The 14,061-nt window shown below is 43.8% G+C and overlaps 1 protein-coding gene across 1 annotated transcript; it reads right to left on the bottom strand.

Annotated features, from left to right (window-relative positions):
* Window positions 1-2,001: 2,001 nt before the first annotated feature.
* LOC119292166 (mediator of RNA polymerase II transcription subunit 12-like) lies at window positions 2,002-13,808 on the bottom strand. Its single transcript, XM_037570998.1, has 12 exons — window positions 13,134-13,808; window positions 11,838-11,897; window positions 11,481-11,586; window positions 11,319-11,390; window positions 10,339-10,392; window positions 10,114-10,221; window positions 9,520-9,669; window positions 9,102-9,434; window positions 6,718-8,999; window positions 3,634-6,204; window positions 3,019-3,337; window positions 2,002-2,888 (listed from the first exon to the last, which is right to left on the bottom strand). Exons 1-12 carry the CDS (start codon window positions 13,265-13,267, stop codon window positions 2,451-2,453), a joined length of 6,627 nt encoding a protein of 2,208 aa, XP_037426895.1. The 5' UTR covers window positions 13,268-13,808; the 3' UTR covers window positions 2,002-2,450.
* Window positions 13,809-14,061: the final 253 nt, after the last annotated feature.

Genomic DNA, 14,061 nt, shown 5'->3' with positions numbered 1-14,061 from the left:
ATATGTTCGGTACTTGATCGGTCGAAGCTAGAAGAAGTTCGACTACATCGACTGCGTTGTCAAACGCTTCCGCTTACGATCTACGAGGGTATGTAGACATACTCTTCCCCTTGTTGCTATGCATCTCCAAGTAGGATGGCCACGTATGTGCATCTAGAAATTTTGGAGATTTTCAATCCTTTGAGAAATTTCAGAATGCCGGGACGAAGAGGACGGTGATCAGACACAAACATGAGTCGTGGACGTGACTTGATTGGACACATCTGTGGCAGGTGGGTATTTGGGATTCCGCTTGTATCGATTGGTAAACTGGGACTAGTTAATGAAGTTGATATGGTGGCGCCAATAAAGTTCACCATGTCGATAAGAATCCACAAGTTACAGGTGTCAAGTAGCATGTCATTCTCAAGAGCAGAGCATTGAATGGATGCGTGTAAAGGACAAAGTTCTCTTTTTCATGCAAAAGTTTGTTCAATACGTGTGACAACTTAAACTTGTAGTGCTTAACATGGGTCAATTGTATTATGGACACACGAGACCCAACACGTCTTGTGTATCCTCATTTGCTACCCTACCAATAGCCCCGGGTTAAGGCATTAGCAAATGCCGCACAGTGCCTTCAAGAAGGGCACAAAATATGTCGGTATTTCCTAGGTGACTCGTTTAACGAGCATTCCAAGGTATTTTTTAGTGGATAACGTCTGCTCCATCCAGCCTTGCACCCAGCCCCTAAGCCTAACCATAGTGGAGGTAACATAAGTAGTATCATGCACTTGGGACTTGTAAACATGCTTATGTGGCAGACAATTAAAGAAGAGAGAGGTGATTATAGTAACATAGGTAGATACCATAACATAATTGATGCTACTATGTGTCATGTGTGGCAATAAATAAGACCGCATATGATACTAATCTATAATACTATGCACTATAGAGATAGTAACATAGACTAGTAACATGTGCATGTTACTAGTCTAAGTTACTTCCCACTATGACCAGCCTAACTTGGTCCTTGAAATATTTCCAGAATATCCCACCACCGCATTCCAAGGTATTTTGTTAGTCAAGAGATTCATTATGTACAAAAAGATCTTTAATATCTTCTCTCACATTATTTGGACAACCCTTGTCGAAATGTACATATAAACGATTTATCGCATTGGTACGGCACGGTGGCCAGGCATCACAATTTCTGCAAAGCGAGGCTTTTTCATCTACTCCCTCCGTTCATTTTTGTAAGTCATTTCACACAACTCGAGATAGGTTGTTTTGCACATTGTCTTAAATGTCTTTAAGGTCTTACAAAAGTGAACAAAGGGAGTAGCATTTTTTAAGGATGTGGCTAGGTCTCAGTCAAGTCGATTTAAATTTAACCAAGACTCGGTCAAGTGACATGACATGCAAGAAAGAAAAAGTAAAAAGTAAAAAAAAACTATACAGATCTTTACGCAGAATCTCACGGATATAGCATCGTCTAAGACTTGACCAAGTCTCAATCGACTAAGATTTAGCAAGGCTGTTTCTTTTAACTATCTATCAAGGCAAAATCACAAAAGAAAACTTGTGAACAGCGGAACATAAGTCAAATAGGTATCGTGTGGATGCTCGTCCTCGTCTTGGATTCATTTGTATTTTCCTCGGCCCTAGCCAGACGGCCGTGTACGCGCGTCCTTAAATTTTAGAGAGGTTTTCAATCCTTTCGGGAAATTTCAGAGTTTATCCCCATGAAACAAGAATGAACACACTGAAAGAAATCCATTACCTTGCAATGGCCTTGATGCCCTCTTCTTTCCGAAAACAAATATTGCACACACGTATTCCAAGGTTCAAGTCTGATCAACATGTTTAACCAGCAAAGCTTGGATTATGCGCTACAAGAGAAAAACTATACCATATCTGAAAAGAAGTTTTCAATGGTATAATTTGTATTTACGCCACGCAACTCATGTACTATTGGTCGAATCGACGATCAAAATTCGATCACGAAATGCAAGAGGATCCTGAAAATGGAACATCCAGTATTCGACAAACAGTAGAGATCCACCAACTTGGCACCAACCAAACGTTTCACAGCCAACAATCATATATCAACAGGTCAAACCATCTCAGTTAAAAGCAGCAGCAGCAGCAGCAGCAGCAGAGCAACTTGCACCACAACCAGACCAAAGAATATATGAGCCTTTCCGGCGAATCAGCTAAGGTGCATCACCAACATCATCATCCCTCCTAAACCTGGATAATTAATTAAGCTACACAGACAGGGCCCGCTGCTCGCGGAGCGGACTAATGTCCCCCACTATGTACACCGTCGCTCCTGCGAGGCGCCCTAGCAACAAAACAGGGGCAAGGTCGGTCGGTCGGTCGGTATTCTACACGGGGGCCGCCACATAAGGCGGCGGTTTCCACCCTCTTGTACACCGGAGAAGAGTTTGGTCCGGCATGGCTGTGCGTCAGCTGTCGTCGTCCAGAGACCCGATGTATGTCAGCTCCGTCCTCCGCACCCTGACCGCGCCCTTGAGCCAGCTGCACGCCTTCAGGTTGGAGTGGTCGGGGGCGATGCCGCTGGCGCTGTTGCTTCCTGATGATGTGGAGGGGCAGCTGGTGCCGTCCTCAAGCAAGGTCCAGGGGTCTACCTCCATCTCGGGGTCTTGGGGAGGCAACACCGCCTTGCTTCTGCCCGAGATGTTGGTGGGAACCCAACTGTGAGAAGTGCTTTTCTGTTGAGGACCTGATGTAGATGGAGTGCTCTGGAGTGGTGACAGTGCAGCCAGGGACAGCTGGGGAGGCTGGCATTGTATACTAGGGTGCCGAGCTGCTGGGAGAATCGGCATCGCCGCCTGGATCCTTCGCCTGATTGCTCCAGGCAACTCCATATGGTCCAACGCAGACTGCAAAAGGAAGTGCATATTAACCACTTGTGGCATATGATGAAGGAAACAAGGCATTATTATATATAGCACATGACGCAACAAGAAAGCATGTAGTAACAGCGGTTATCGATTCAAGCACTGAACTGACCTGCAAGGCCACAGCCGCTTCATTATCAAATGCAGGGATATCTCGTGAGGCTCTGACGGTTGGCTTGGAAACTGGCTTCGACTTCATCCAACTTGGTTTGCAATTGCCAAGCAGCGCATGGAAAACACATAAAAGCCTCTCGAAAAGACTCTCGCTTGGGCGATCAAGCAGGACATCCATGGGAGGTTCCAGCAAAGAGTCCACTTCCCGTCTCGAGGCAATCAAACTGGCAGGAGGAAGGGGCGAATCTGCATCTTCATAGATTATGCGTGCCGCAAGCAGGCTTAGTATCGCAGGAGCAAGTGTATGCCTCATGCCCCTAGAGTTTTTAGTACGAACATGAAAATACAAGATTAGTCATTAGTATAGGAAAAGAAACAGTCACAAGTTGCACTTTTGGGACAGCAATGCCCTAAAGTACCAAAAGAATAGGGATGTTTCACACTACCTAAACATGCTAGTGATCTAGTACATGAAATACACATCACACTAAGAATTTAAAACTAAGCAATGATGTTTTTTAATAGAGATGTTAATCATTTGACAAACTAATATCAAGGAAATCTCCGAGCAAAATTAACTTCAAACAAAACTATACTGTTTTTCGATCCTCACCTATCTGCCAGGATTACTTGAAGCAGCCTGATGATAAATTGGAGGCGCAGCCACACTATTGCCTGCAGAGCAGATGCTGAAGGAGGAGTTGGATCATTACCAACCGTGACTCGCCTGCCAATATTTGGACTTCCACCTCGAATTCCTTTACGACCACTGGATTTGTTCGATGAAACATCATTTCCTGAAGGAACTAAACCAACATGTTTGGCACCATTTCGTGATATTGCTTTGATGTGTTCACTGACAGTTCCCATCTGTTTGATTAATTCACCAGCAAATATACTGCGAAATTCAGGCGAACTCCTGTCGATGCATGGCAACATTAATTCAGCAAAGGCCTTCTCAGTTACATATTTATTTATATTAGATCTGGTGGCTTCAACGCTTCTATCGATATTACTTGGGGTACTTTTGCTTGGCCTTTTGGCATCGGCAGGGTCATCCACAACTTCTCCTTCCTCGATCGGAGTGGCTTCCAATTTCCTCTTGGCACTTCTGTTAGCCATTACATCAGTGAGCAAGCTGGACCATCCCCATGGTTTCCAAACCTGTGCCTTTATTGGAACACCTCTTCGTGTAGCAATAGTAAGAAGCTGCTGTCTTGTGGACTTGCGTCCCAGAACAGCATCTTGCCCTTGAAGGATCCACTTGACATCCACGACAAGTGACTCCTGTAGCTTCCCAAGAAGGTGGACAACTTCAGAGTAGAGAGGAGCAGCATCAGGTCTGGCAACTAATCTCGACAGGATGATTTCAGTAAACCCTTTCTCGCTTTCAGATAGTGTAAAGCTCTCAGAATTAGGGGACAGCTTCCGAAGCCCGTCTGCAAGTGTCATCAGTATCGGCATGGGTATCTTACTTTTTTCAGCTTTATCAAGTTTTTCTGCAAGAGCCTGTTCATCTAAAAGAAGCCTCAACTCAACCCATTGCCAATGGAACTTTGCAGGTTGGAGGGTATCTAGGGACTGAACAAGCCTCTCCGAGAGGAGTTTTAACTCATTCTCTTTTGTCTCACCAGGTTCCGAACCATCCACCTGAATAACTGCTGGCGTTTTACAATCAACAAGGGCATTCAGAAAAAGACGGCCACGGAGAGGCATGAATAGCTGCCTCACATTCTTGTCAGAGCAATGTGTTTCAAGCATTGCAGCAAACTCCGAATCACCAACATCAGCAGCAAGAAGATCATACAGCTGATGTGTATTACGAAAGCAAATATCTCGAAAAGGTTGATGCCTGGTGATGTCATTTATTGCATTTGCAATAGACTGGTAAACTTGCATGTCTTCTCGGCTAAGGATATACTGCCTCCAACGTACTATTGCAAAAACTGAATATGCTGGAGGAAATACCACACTCAAAGGAAGCTTCTGCTGCAATCTCGATAGTGCAAGAACATAGGACTCGCCAAGAATGTCTGCAATAAGCCCATCATAGACGGTTCTACAGTTCCCCAATAGAATCCTAAACCAGTGAACCAAAACCTCTATTGAATTATCCATCTTAAAGGTTACAGCAGAACGGGACGCACCATTAGAGCTAGGTCTCAAACCTCTTAGTACCTGCTGAATTTCCAGGCCATCTTTTATTTTCAGGACAGCAGTCATCCGCTCAAGACTCACAGCTCCATGAACAACAGCACCCACAACAAGTGCAGAGATAGCAGCGGCTACTTTTCCAGCCCTCCCAACAAAGCCTTTCCCTGAGGTACTAAGAGGTTCGTTTGTATGATTTCCATAGGCATCATGAGTCTCAGAAGATGGTTGAAACTGATTGCGCTGGACCTTAGGAGGAGCAAAAGCTGCTGTAACAGCTGAAGAAGCTTCAACAGCCAGAGCTACTTCAAAAACCCGACTGAAGCGATCCCCAAGAGCTTCTTTCAGTAAGCAGAGAGAATTTATGTGGATGTGCAAAGTGTGCCGAACAAAGCTTAATGAATTACCAATAGAAGCAACTCCATGATAGTTACCCCCTGCAAAATCCAAATGTTTAGCTATGACATGCCCGGCATTCACAACAACTGCAGAAACAGCAGAAGCAACTGCTGAAGGGTCTCCATCTGGAGTTGCTCCTCCGTTTTGCCTGATACATTCTACTAAGCCCAAAACAGTGTCATGTGCAATTTGATAACTGTCTTCCTTCTCAAAAGAGGGACTCTTGGGTGCTGCAGGAATTTTCTTTTCCTTCAAATTGCGTTGAATATCTTCAGCTTGCCGCTGCACTATCTCCTTCATATTTGGAATAATTCTTGAACCCCTTCCGTTAAGCTTTTGACGAACTTGATCATCAATCTCTTCACCTCCTAAGACTCCCGAAGAGGAAACAAAATCACCATCAATCGACCGACCATTATCAAGATCAGCTAGCAGTCGCTGGTCACATGTGGTCCTAAAATTTTTCTCCCACCTAACCACGCTAGCCACATCCCTATATTTCCTCAAAAAATACCGGGTATAAGGAAAAGCTGCTGGTGCAGGATGCCTTGCAGTTCCTAACACAAAATTTCTGTTCGTTGAAGCATTGAGGACTTCAGGCAAGAGATCAGTTGCAAGAAGTATGTTCTCGTACCTGTAAGGATTACATAGTGGAGCCATCAGAAAAAATCAATATAGCAGTATATATCTAAGTTGAAACATCCGTTCATCACAGATGACTATCTCTCTCGCTACCCTCTAGTCAAGGAACTCTAAAAAAAACACTAAGCATGTCTACATATTAAACCAGACACATAAGTAATTCTTACTAAATTGTAGAGCATATCAGCACATAAAAACAAAACGGTGTCTACTTTTGATAGATAAATGGTGATCGATATATGAGGACAGACTGCAGACATCACACAAGTATTGGTCATTTCTAGTACACCTTCATGCCATGGAACTTGATAAGGCAAAACACACGTGAAATCACCGCAATTTAGGCCACGTTTTCGTTTCAGATAGATGCATAAACAACAAAACAGAATATGATACATTATCCTCAATATTAGTGACTAAAATTTCATTATCTTCTATTCCCATGTTGCCTTCTTCACGTTTGTTTAAACTGAGACTAATGGAATCAACATTAGGAGAAACTTACCTAAGCAAGGATGAGAACACAAATGCCTCACCGACCTGACAAACTTGGTTATCTCTGTTCTTCATATGTGCCGCACTTCTCCCAACTTGACCAAGCGTACCCATTCCTCCCCGAATTTTTGCTAGCAACCATACAAGGAACCTTGTAGCAGAGGCTAAATCACAGCATGTGTCCAGTATATAGAGAATTGACATCAGTTCTTCATCGCCCAGCCTCCATTTGGAGGCAGTTTTGTCATCAGGCTGAGAGGAAAAGGAGCTTATGGAATTGCTAGCTTTGCAAGCTGTCGTTTCATTTCCTTCAACAAGTTGCCTTACTGATTTCAACAACCACACAGAGATGGAGCGCCTTTCAAGCAATCTAAGTTTCTTCAATGACTTCCCAACTTCAGCCAGATTTGCCATCCTCATGTGATCAGCATCTTTGCCATTGTCACCATCAGTGCTAGGTTTATGGTGAGGACAGCTCAGCTTGCTCTCGCAAAGATGACTTGTAGATGCCTCCCCCTGACTGCCTTCAATTTTAGCAGTCGCAAGCTGTGCGAGATTCTGTGTTTTGCGAACCACTTTAGCTCTACCTCTAGAAGTTTGTTTAATAGACTTCAGTGCAGGTTCAGCCTTAAAAGATTCCTGTAGCTCTGTCCCTTTCCTCACCCACCAAACATCTTCCTCGTCTGATTGAATCAATGGGAAGAAAGGAGAGGTTCTCTCGTCCAACTTTTGTCCATTAATCCTCATACAATCCTCACAGCCATTTTTTGCTTCTCCGGTATCAACTTGTGTCAGTGTTGAAGTAGACGATCCTTGAAAGTTCATTTTAGTTTCATTTTGTTCTGATTCTGCCGAGTGAGGATATATAAAACACAACAGGCTCGACACCAGAACTTTCACATCTTCTACTTGTTCAGGCACACCACCGAGATTAGTACCTCCTGATGGAATCCGGAGGTAGGAACTTGAAGTATACTCAGCCCTGTTGTTTGCATCAAATGACTGACCACTCAAAAGTTCAGAAAGCACAAGGCGTCGCTCACTGGAATATGTTGACATCACCTCATGCAATTGTTGCTCTTCAGCAACTACATCTTCCTCGAGAATATCAAATAAAGATGACCCAGGAAGCTGCTTTAAAATTCTGTGGTGCCTCCTTTTTCTTTCCGTATCTAGCAGAGTACCATTCTTATCGGTTACTCCACTAATAATTAGCTGCCTTACATAAGCTTGAGGATAAAATACACCGCTGCGAATAAGCTCTATGATGAGAACATCCACACGTTTAAAACCTGCAGCACTGCTAACCTCATGTTGATCCAGCCAACACACAATAATGTCATGCAATGGACCAGGACTTTCAAAGATATCCTTCCTTTCCTTCTTCTCCTCCTCATTTTTTCCATTACTTCTCAATCCAGAAGAATCACCCACTTTAGTTGCAGCCACTGAAGCATCATTCAGCGAAGAACCTTTACCGATATTATTCATTGCAATGCGACTGCTACTCTTAGACCGAGACAATTTATTCATCTCGCTCATTTTGCTTTTCAAGATAGACACCGCCAGATGTATCTGAGATATATCTCTTCTTCCTGTAAATTTTACATTCTGACTGGGAGATGTACGGCAATCACGATAATCACATGTTGCCCATTCACAAAGAAAAAATATGGAACAGATTAGGGATAACTCAACAGTCCCAATCCACATTAGAGAAGACTGCAAGCAAGGGCTGACTTCTTTAATCCACCTCTCTTCCATTAATGCATCAGATAGATCATTAAAGAGTGAAGAATACGCCATTGTCAAATTTCCTGTGACAAGAGCCTTGTCCAAAGCCTGTACCACTTTAGCTGCACCACGTGCATGAACATTAGGACTGGCAAGAGTCGCCAGATCAGATGCTCGTCTCTGAATTGAACAGACAGCATAACCACAGGACAGATACCGGTACACATCCCGCCTCTTAGAACTAGACATTTCACCACCACCAGTAATCTTCAGCAAAGCACCTCTACCATATACATCAGGGACCACAAATGAAGGAAGAGGAAAGCAGTCCAAAGAAACAAATGTATCTGGCACCGCAAGTACCATGTATCGCAGTAACTCAGCTATAACAGAAGAGATAGATGACCTTTTCGGATTATCAACAGCAGAAGCATCACTCAGACGTCTGACCAGAATTTCCACGAACATCCGCACATATGTTTGTGAGAGAGTGATGGTCTCAACCAAGCCCAGTACAATAGGCAAAAGAAGCTCCAAGGCCTCAACTGAATCTCTCTCCTGGTGGAGGGTAGAAGCAAATCATTAACGAGAAAAAATACTGTCAAGGGAACTGAAACATCATGGAATATGACGAATCACTCTTTCAATGCAATAAATTACCTGAAGTTGGTAACATAACCATTCAATAAGTACCGAGGGAACTAGCAATTCTTCTGTGAGATGCCATTGGACAAGACGAACCATATACCACCATTTGAAGTGCACCAAGGGCTCTTCAGTGTCTCCACCTGAGGGTGCTTCATGTTTCAATTTTACTTGAGTTGCTCCAGAAATAAGCCCTGCGGACGGCTGTTCTTTAAAAGACGGATGTGCCTCTTTTAGATTAAATTCGTCCAGAAGCTGTTGCAAATATTCAACAACATCCTTTGTCCACTGGTTAGATCGTTGATTATCAGAAGCACCAGTTGAGATACTGCTGGATGTTGGTCGAACCTGTGGCAACAACAGGACTTTGTTACAATTATATAATATATGCCAGTTGGTAGGAAGCATGAGATAGCTCAGAAGAATTGCAAACCTGATTTAGGTATGTAACTTTCACAAACCATGTTGCCCTTAGTAATGGAACATTGCATCGAGTAAGAACATCAAAAAGTGATTTCCTACGATAACCATGAGGAACGTGCTCAGATAACAAACGCAGTCGCTTGTTTGGCTGGGCAAGGGCCTGCAGAGTAATGGTACACAAAAACAAGAAAAGTAAGTTAAGCATAACCATGGCAGCAGCAATGTAACAAAAGTAAACTCGGTGCCAGTAAAAACCACAAATCGAGATTCCCATCCTATTATTAGCCTTCACACCCTTTCTAGATGCAAATTTTATGAGATACAGCAAGGGAGATCTACAAAGATACCGTCTATGCCAAACAACATAATAATCGCCAAACGGTAATAAAGGTTTGAAGTCAAAGCAACTCCGCAAAAGAAATACAGTTCATCATTAACTGGTATGCAAATACTGAACTAAAGAAAAACACCTAACCACCATGCAAAGATGAGTGAGATGAGTGAGATGAAGTGTTTGGTGAAATAGATAACAAATTGCAGAACTTTTGCCAGCATCCTATTTAAAAGAAATTTTAATAATAAACAGAAGGTTATTTCGGCCAACCTCAGCCCATTTTCTGCGGGAGTCCTCATTACATGGTCTTTGCTCCGGATAAACTCCAGGTTTTATCAACAGTGATCCAGAAAGAGGAACTCCATAAACTTGGCCAGCCTATGAAAACAGGAAAAGTCACTGGTCTGTTTGATATATCAGAAGATAAGACATATCAAGTTTGACAGACATCCACATTGAAGCAAATTAGCCAAATCAAGAGCGATGACGCGATACCTTTCTCTTTTGAGCACGAGATTCATTAATAGCCCTTAACCGTTTCTTTAGTGCCTTCAGAAAACAATGGACAACAGAAGGTGTGAAGTGTAGCCGTAGTCTCCATCCAATACATAAAATGGACAAAAAAGGAAAGAAATAAATGTAACAAAGAAATGAAAGGTGTGCTTTTAAGGTTCCACGTGCTATCCATCAGCGAGAAAAGTTTAGCAACTAGTAATCCCTAACAACCACATAATGCATCTACAAAAAGAAGGAAAGAAATAAATGTAACAAAGAAATGAAAGGTGTGCTTTTAAGGTTTCACGTGCTATCCATCAGCGAGAAAAGTTTAGCAACTAGTAATCCCTAACAATCACATAATGCATCTACAATCCTCCCCTGAGCGTTTCACATTGAAATCACGTTCTTGAAACATTACAGATCAACAAGGTAAACTTAATAGAACCTCCGATTCAACTCAACTATAAAAGGAAGACATCCCAGCCTGGCTTTCCGCATAACCAGCCAAGTTGAACCCCAAACCCTGACAGCGCGCTAGATGCTACCGTCTCCACACAGCACCCAAAGAGAACAGAAGCAAACAAGCCACGATATCAAACATGTATCATGTATAATGTATGCATGGCTGATCAGCTAGAGCTAACAAGCATTTCATTATTCATGATAGAGATCAACTAGCCATTACACCATCCACAATCCACAATAGCAATTTGTTTTTCAGGCTAGTGAACTAAAACAAACAGAAAACAGATGGGCAAAAGATAATTCCTGTTTTACAGTCAACCTATCATCAAATCATCTATGTATAAACTCGTACAGTACAGAAGGTAAATAAATCTGCAACACCCAGGTGCTGATTGGGTTACAGAAAGGTGAAACATAAGTGGTTATGACTGAAATCATATTATAAAAAATTAAGCAGTAATTAGTTATACATACTGGCAAAACAAGATACTCCCACGGCGGAATTTTCTTACCTCCTTGCATTTTCCCACGATATCTGGCTTGCAGAAGTATGAGATATGACTGAGTACGATCTCTCTTGCTTCCTATCAAGTCCATCAAAGAAAACAGTCAAGAACGATAGATATGTAGTAAATCCCTAATGCATCCTACAAAGCTTTTATTCCCAAACGCACCTCAATTCCTTCAACAGTCTCCTTGTACCCAGACTGTACATATTCTTTGGTTAAGGTCTCTTCAGGACAGTTTGGTGTTTGAGGATAGAACTCAGGTGGTCCAAGCCTACAAAAGAGCCATATCGAAGAGGACTACTGAGTGAGACTAAGTGAAGTCATGTCACAGGACAAAACAACTAGTATCTGTTGCCGGAAAGAGCAATGGAAATGTGTTCACATATGCAAACAATGAGTCAATGCCGCAACTAAGGGCAAGGAAAGTAACCAAAATACAACCACTGTGGGGCGGACAACAAATTAATAAGCATACTCTGGGTCTTTCAGTGAAGTGCTTTTGGTTCAGAAGTTTATACATACTTGTTATTAAGTGGTTCCCTGTCACACTTTAGCCTGTACGGAGCAAGCTGTTGTTGTCGCCTGAAAAACAGTAGTATTAGGAAACACAGGTCACAAATTACTACTGGCACAGGAAAATGCAAATGACAGATTTGGATAATAGTGTCAACTTACTTCACCGGAAACATGGCAACAATTAATTGATTTTGGCACCAGCATATTTTTTTCCTAGTCATCAAGAACCCTATGTTCTACTACCTCCGTTCCAAAATATATGACGTTTTTGGTAGGCTAAACTAGCCACTAGCCTAACAAAAATGTCATCTATTTTGGAACGGAGGTAGTAGTTATATTAGATACTGCGAATTTATGGTATATGATAAAAGTGACGAAGACTCTCCTTTTTAGGGGGAAAAAGATGCATTTTTTATTCCTTGAGTTAATAGCTGTGAAGATTCGCAATGGCTGCGTTTTCGAGAGAGACCGCCCTTCGGTCACCTCCCTGATCGCCACGATCAAGGCCGAGGCCGCTCTTTGGGCCAGAGCAGGATCCCTTGGCCTCCGCGTCATCCTGCCCCAAAACTAGGATGTTCACTAATGCCCTTGTACTTGCCCTGTAACTCGCCTCCTAGGAAGATTGTAACAAACCCCCTCTTTTCAATACAATGAAACGCAAATCTTCTGCGTTTTCTCGAAAAATAGCTGTGAAGGTTGGTGGTTTATTTCACCCCAATGAAAAACAAAAATCTCCATTTTGCAACAAACAGAGTCTGCAGTTCCTTTTTTTCAATAATACAGATTGGAGTATAATGTAATGCCATAGATAACCAATGATAATGACCTGATGCTCGGCGAAACTGTTAAGTGTTATTCAAAAAATGAGCTAGCTAGTCCATCTTAAAGACAAATGACAGTAAATATGATGGCTTAGCTTGCATTTGGCTCAATTAAAATAGCTTCGGCTGTACAGTACTACTAGGTTGTGACAGAATAATAGTTCATATAAAGGGTAGCTATTCATTTCTTTCCATACGCTGAAAATTCCAAGTATAGCAATACGGCGGGTTCATTATCGGAAGTTCGAGCGTGCACGTGGCGTAGTAACGGAACGCGATAATGCCTCTAACGAAACGCCATTACTACGGCGCCATACCTTTTAGCTTATACTGTGTAATTACTGATCCATGAGGGACTACTACTACCAACTAAATACAGACTAATTGGCGCGCCCCGGCTCGCTAACACTAGGCGATTGTCGATACCGGTTTGATTAAGCAAGTAAATTTGCACGGGCAGAGCAGAACAGGGGCGCGTTACCTCGGGTTCAGGGGGTAATTGGGCGGGGCGTAGGGCGAGACATCGAGCCTGGAGCTGTCCCTGCCGCCGGCCGACGCGGGGCCGCCACTAAACCCAGAGCTGTTGCTGTTGCCGGCGCCCGCGTACCTCTGCATCTCGCCCAGCGAGTCAGCAGCAGCATGCCGCTGCCGCCGCCGCGAACATGGGCCGGGTCCCCCGCGAAACCCTAGGGGCGGATCAGGGCGCCTCCCCGCCGATTCGGGCGGGATCCGCGCGCGCGCCGCCCGGATTCCCCGATCCCGGCCCCAAAGCTAGGGTTTTGGCGGCCGGAAGTCGGGAATCCGCGGGGAATTTTTGCGGAAAAGGGGAAGAAAGGCGCCGCCGGCCGGCGCCGGAGGGGGAGGAGCTAGGGTTTCCCAATCGGGCGGCCGGAACCCTAGGCGGGCTAGCGGCGCGGAGGGGGAGCAGGAGCGAGCGCGGAGGGGAGGGGGGGACGGGGCAGTGACGCGACGGCGATTAGTGCGGGGGGATTGGGCGATGTAGAGAGAGAAAGTGGGGGAGCCGGACGGAGTTTGACTCTTTTTTAAAGCTGCCTCCTTTCCTTCCTCCCTCCCTCGTTGCTTCCTTCCCCCTCCGATGGATTTCTCTCTCTCTCTATCTCTACTACTGGTCACTCTCTCTCTCTCTAGATTGCGACGACGATGATGGATGGAGAGGAAGAGGGATCTGGTCTCGACAAGAGTCTTTGTCCTATGTATGGATGCGCTCTTGGTGGCAAAAAGGTGAGAAGCTGAATCTCTAATGTCCCAAAAATGCAACATCTTTGCATCTTGGCAAAGGGTATGTGATGCTTGGATGCCTTAAGCTGTTTTTGGTAAATTTGAGAATATGTATGTATGTGGTGGTGGAGCCAACCCTTTTTATCAATCAGATGGGATGCATGTTGTAA

This window comes from Triticum dicoccoides, chromosome 4B (genome assembly GCF_002162155.2).
Source record: "Triticum dicoccoides isolate Atlit2015 ecotype Zavitan chromosome 4B, WEW_v2.0, whole genome shotgun sequence".
Classification (NCBI taxonomy): domain Eukaryota; kingdom Viridiplantae; phylum Streptophyta; class Magnoliopsida; order Poales; family Poaceae; genus Triticum; species Triticum dicoccoides.
This window is presented reverse-complemented; position numbering and strand designations above follow the sequence as displayed.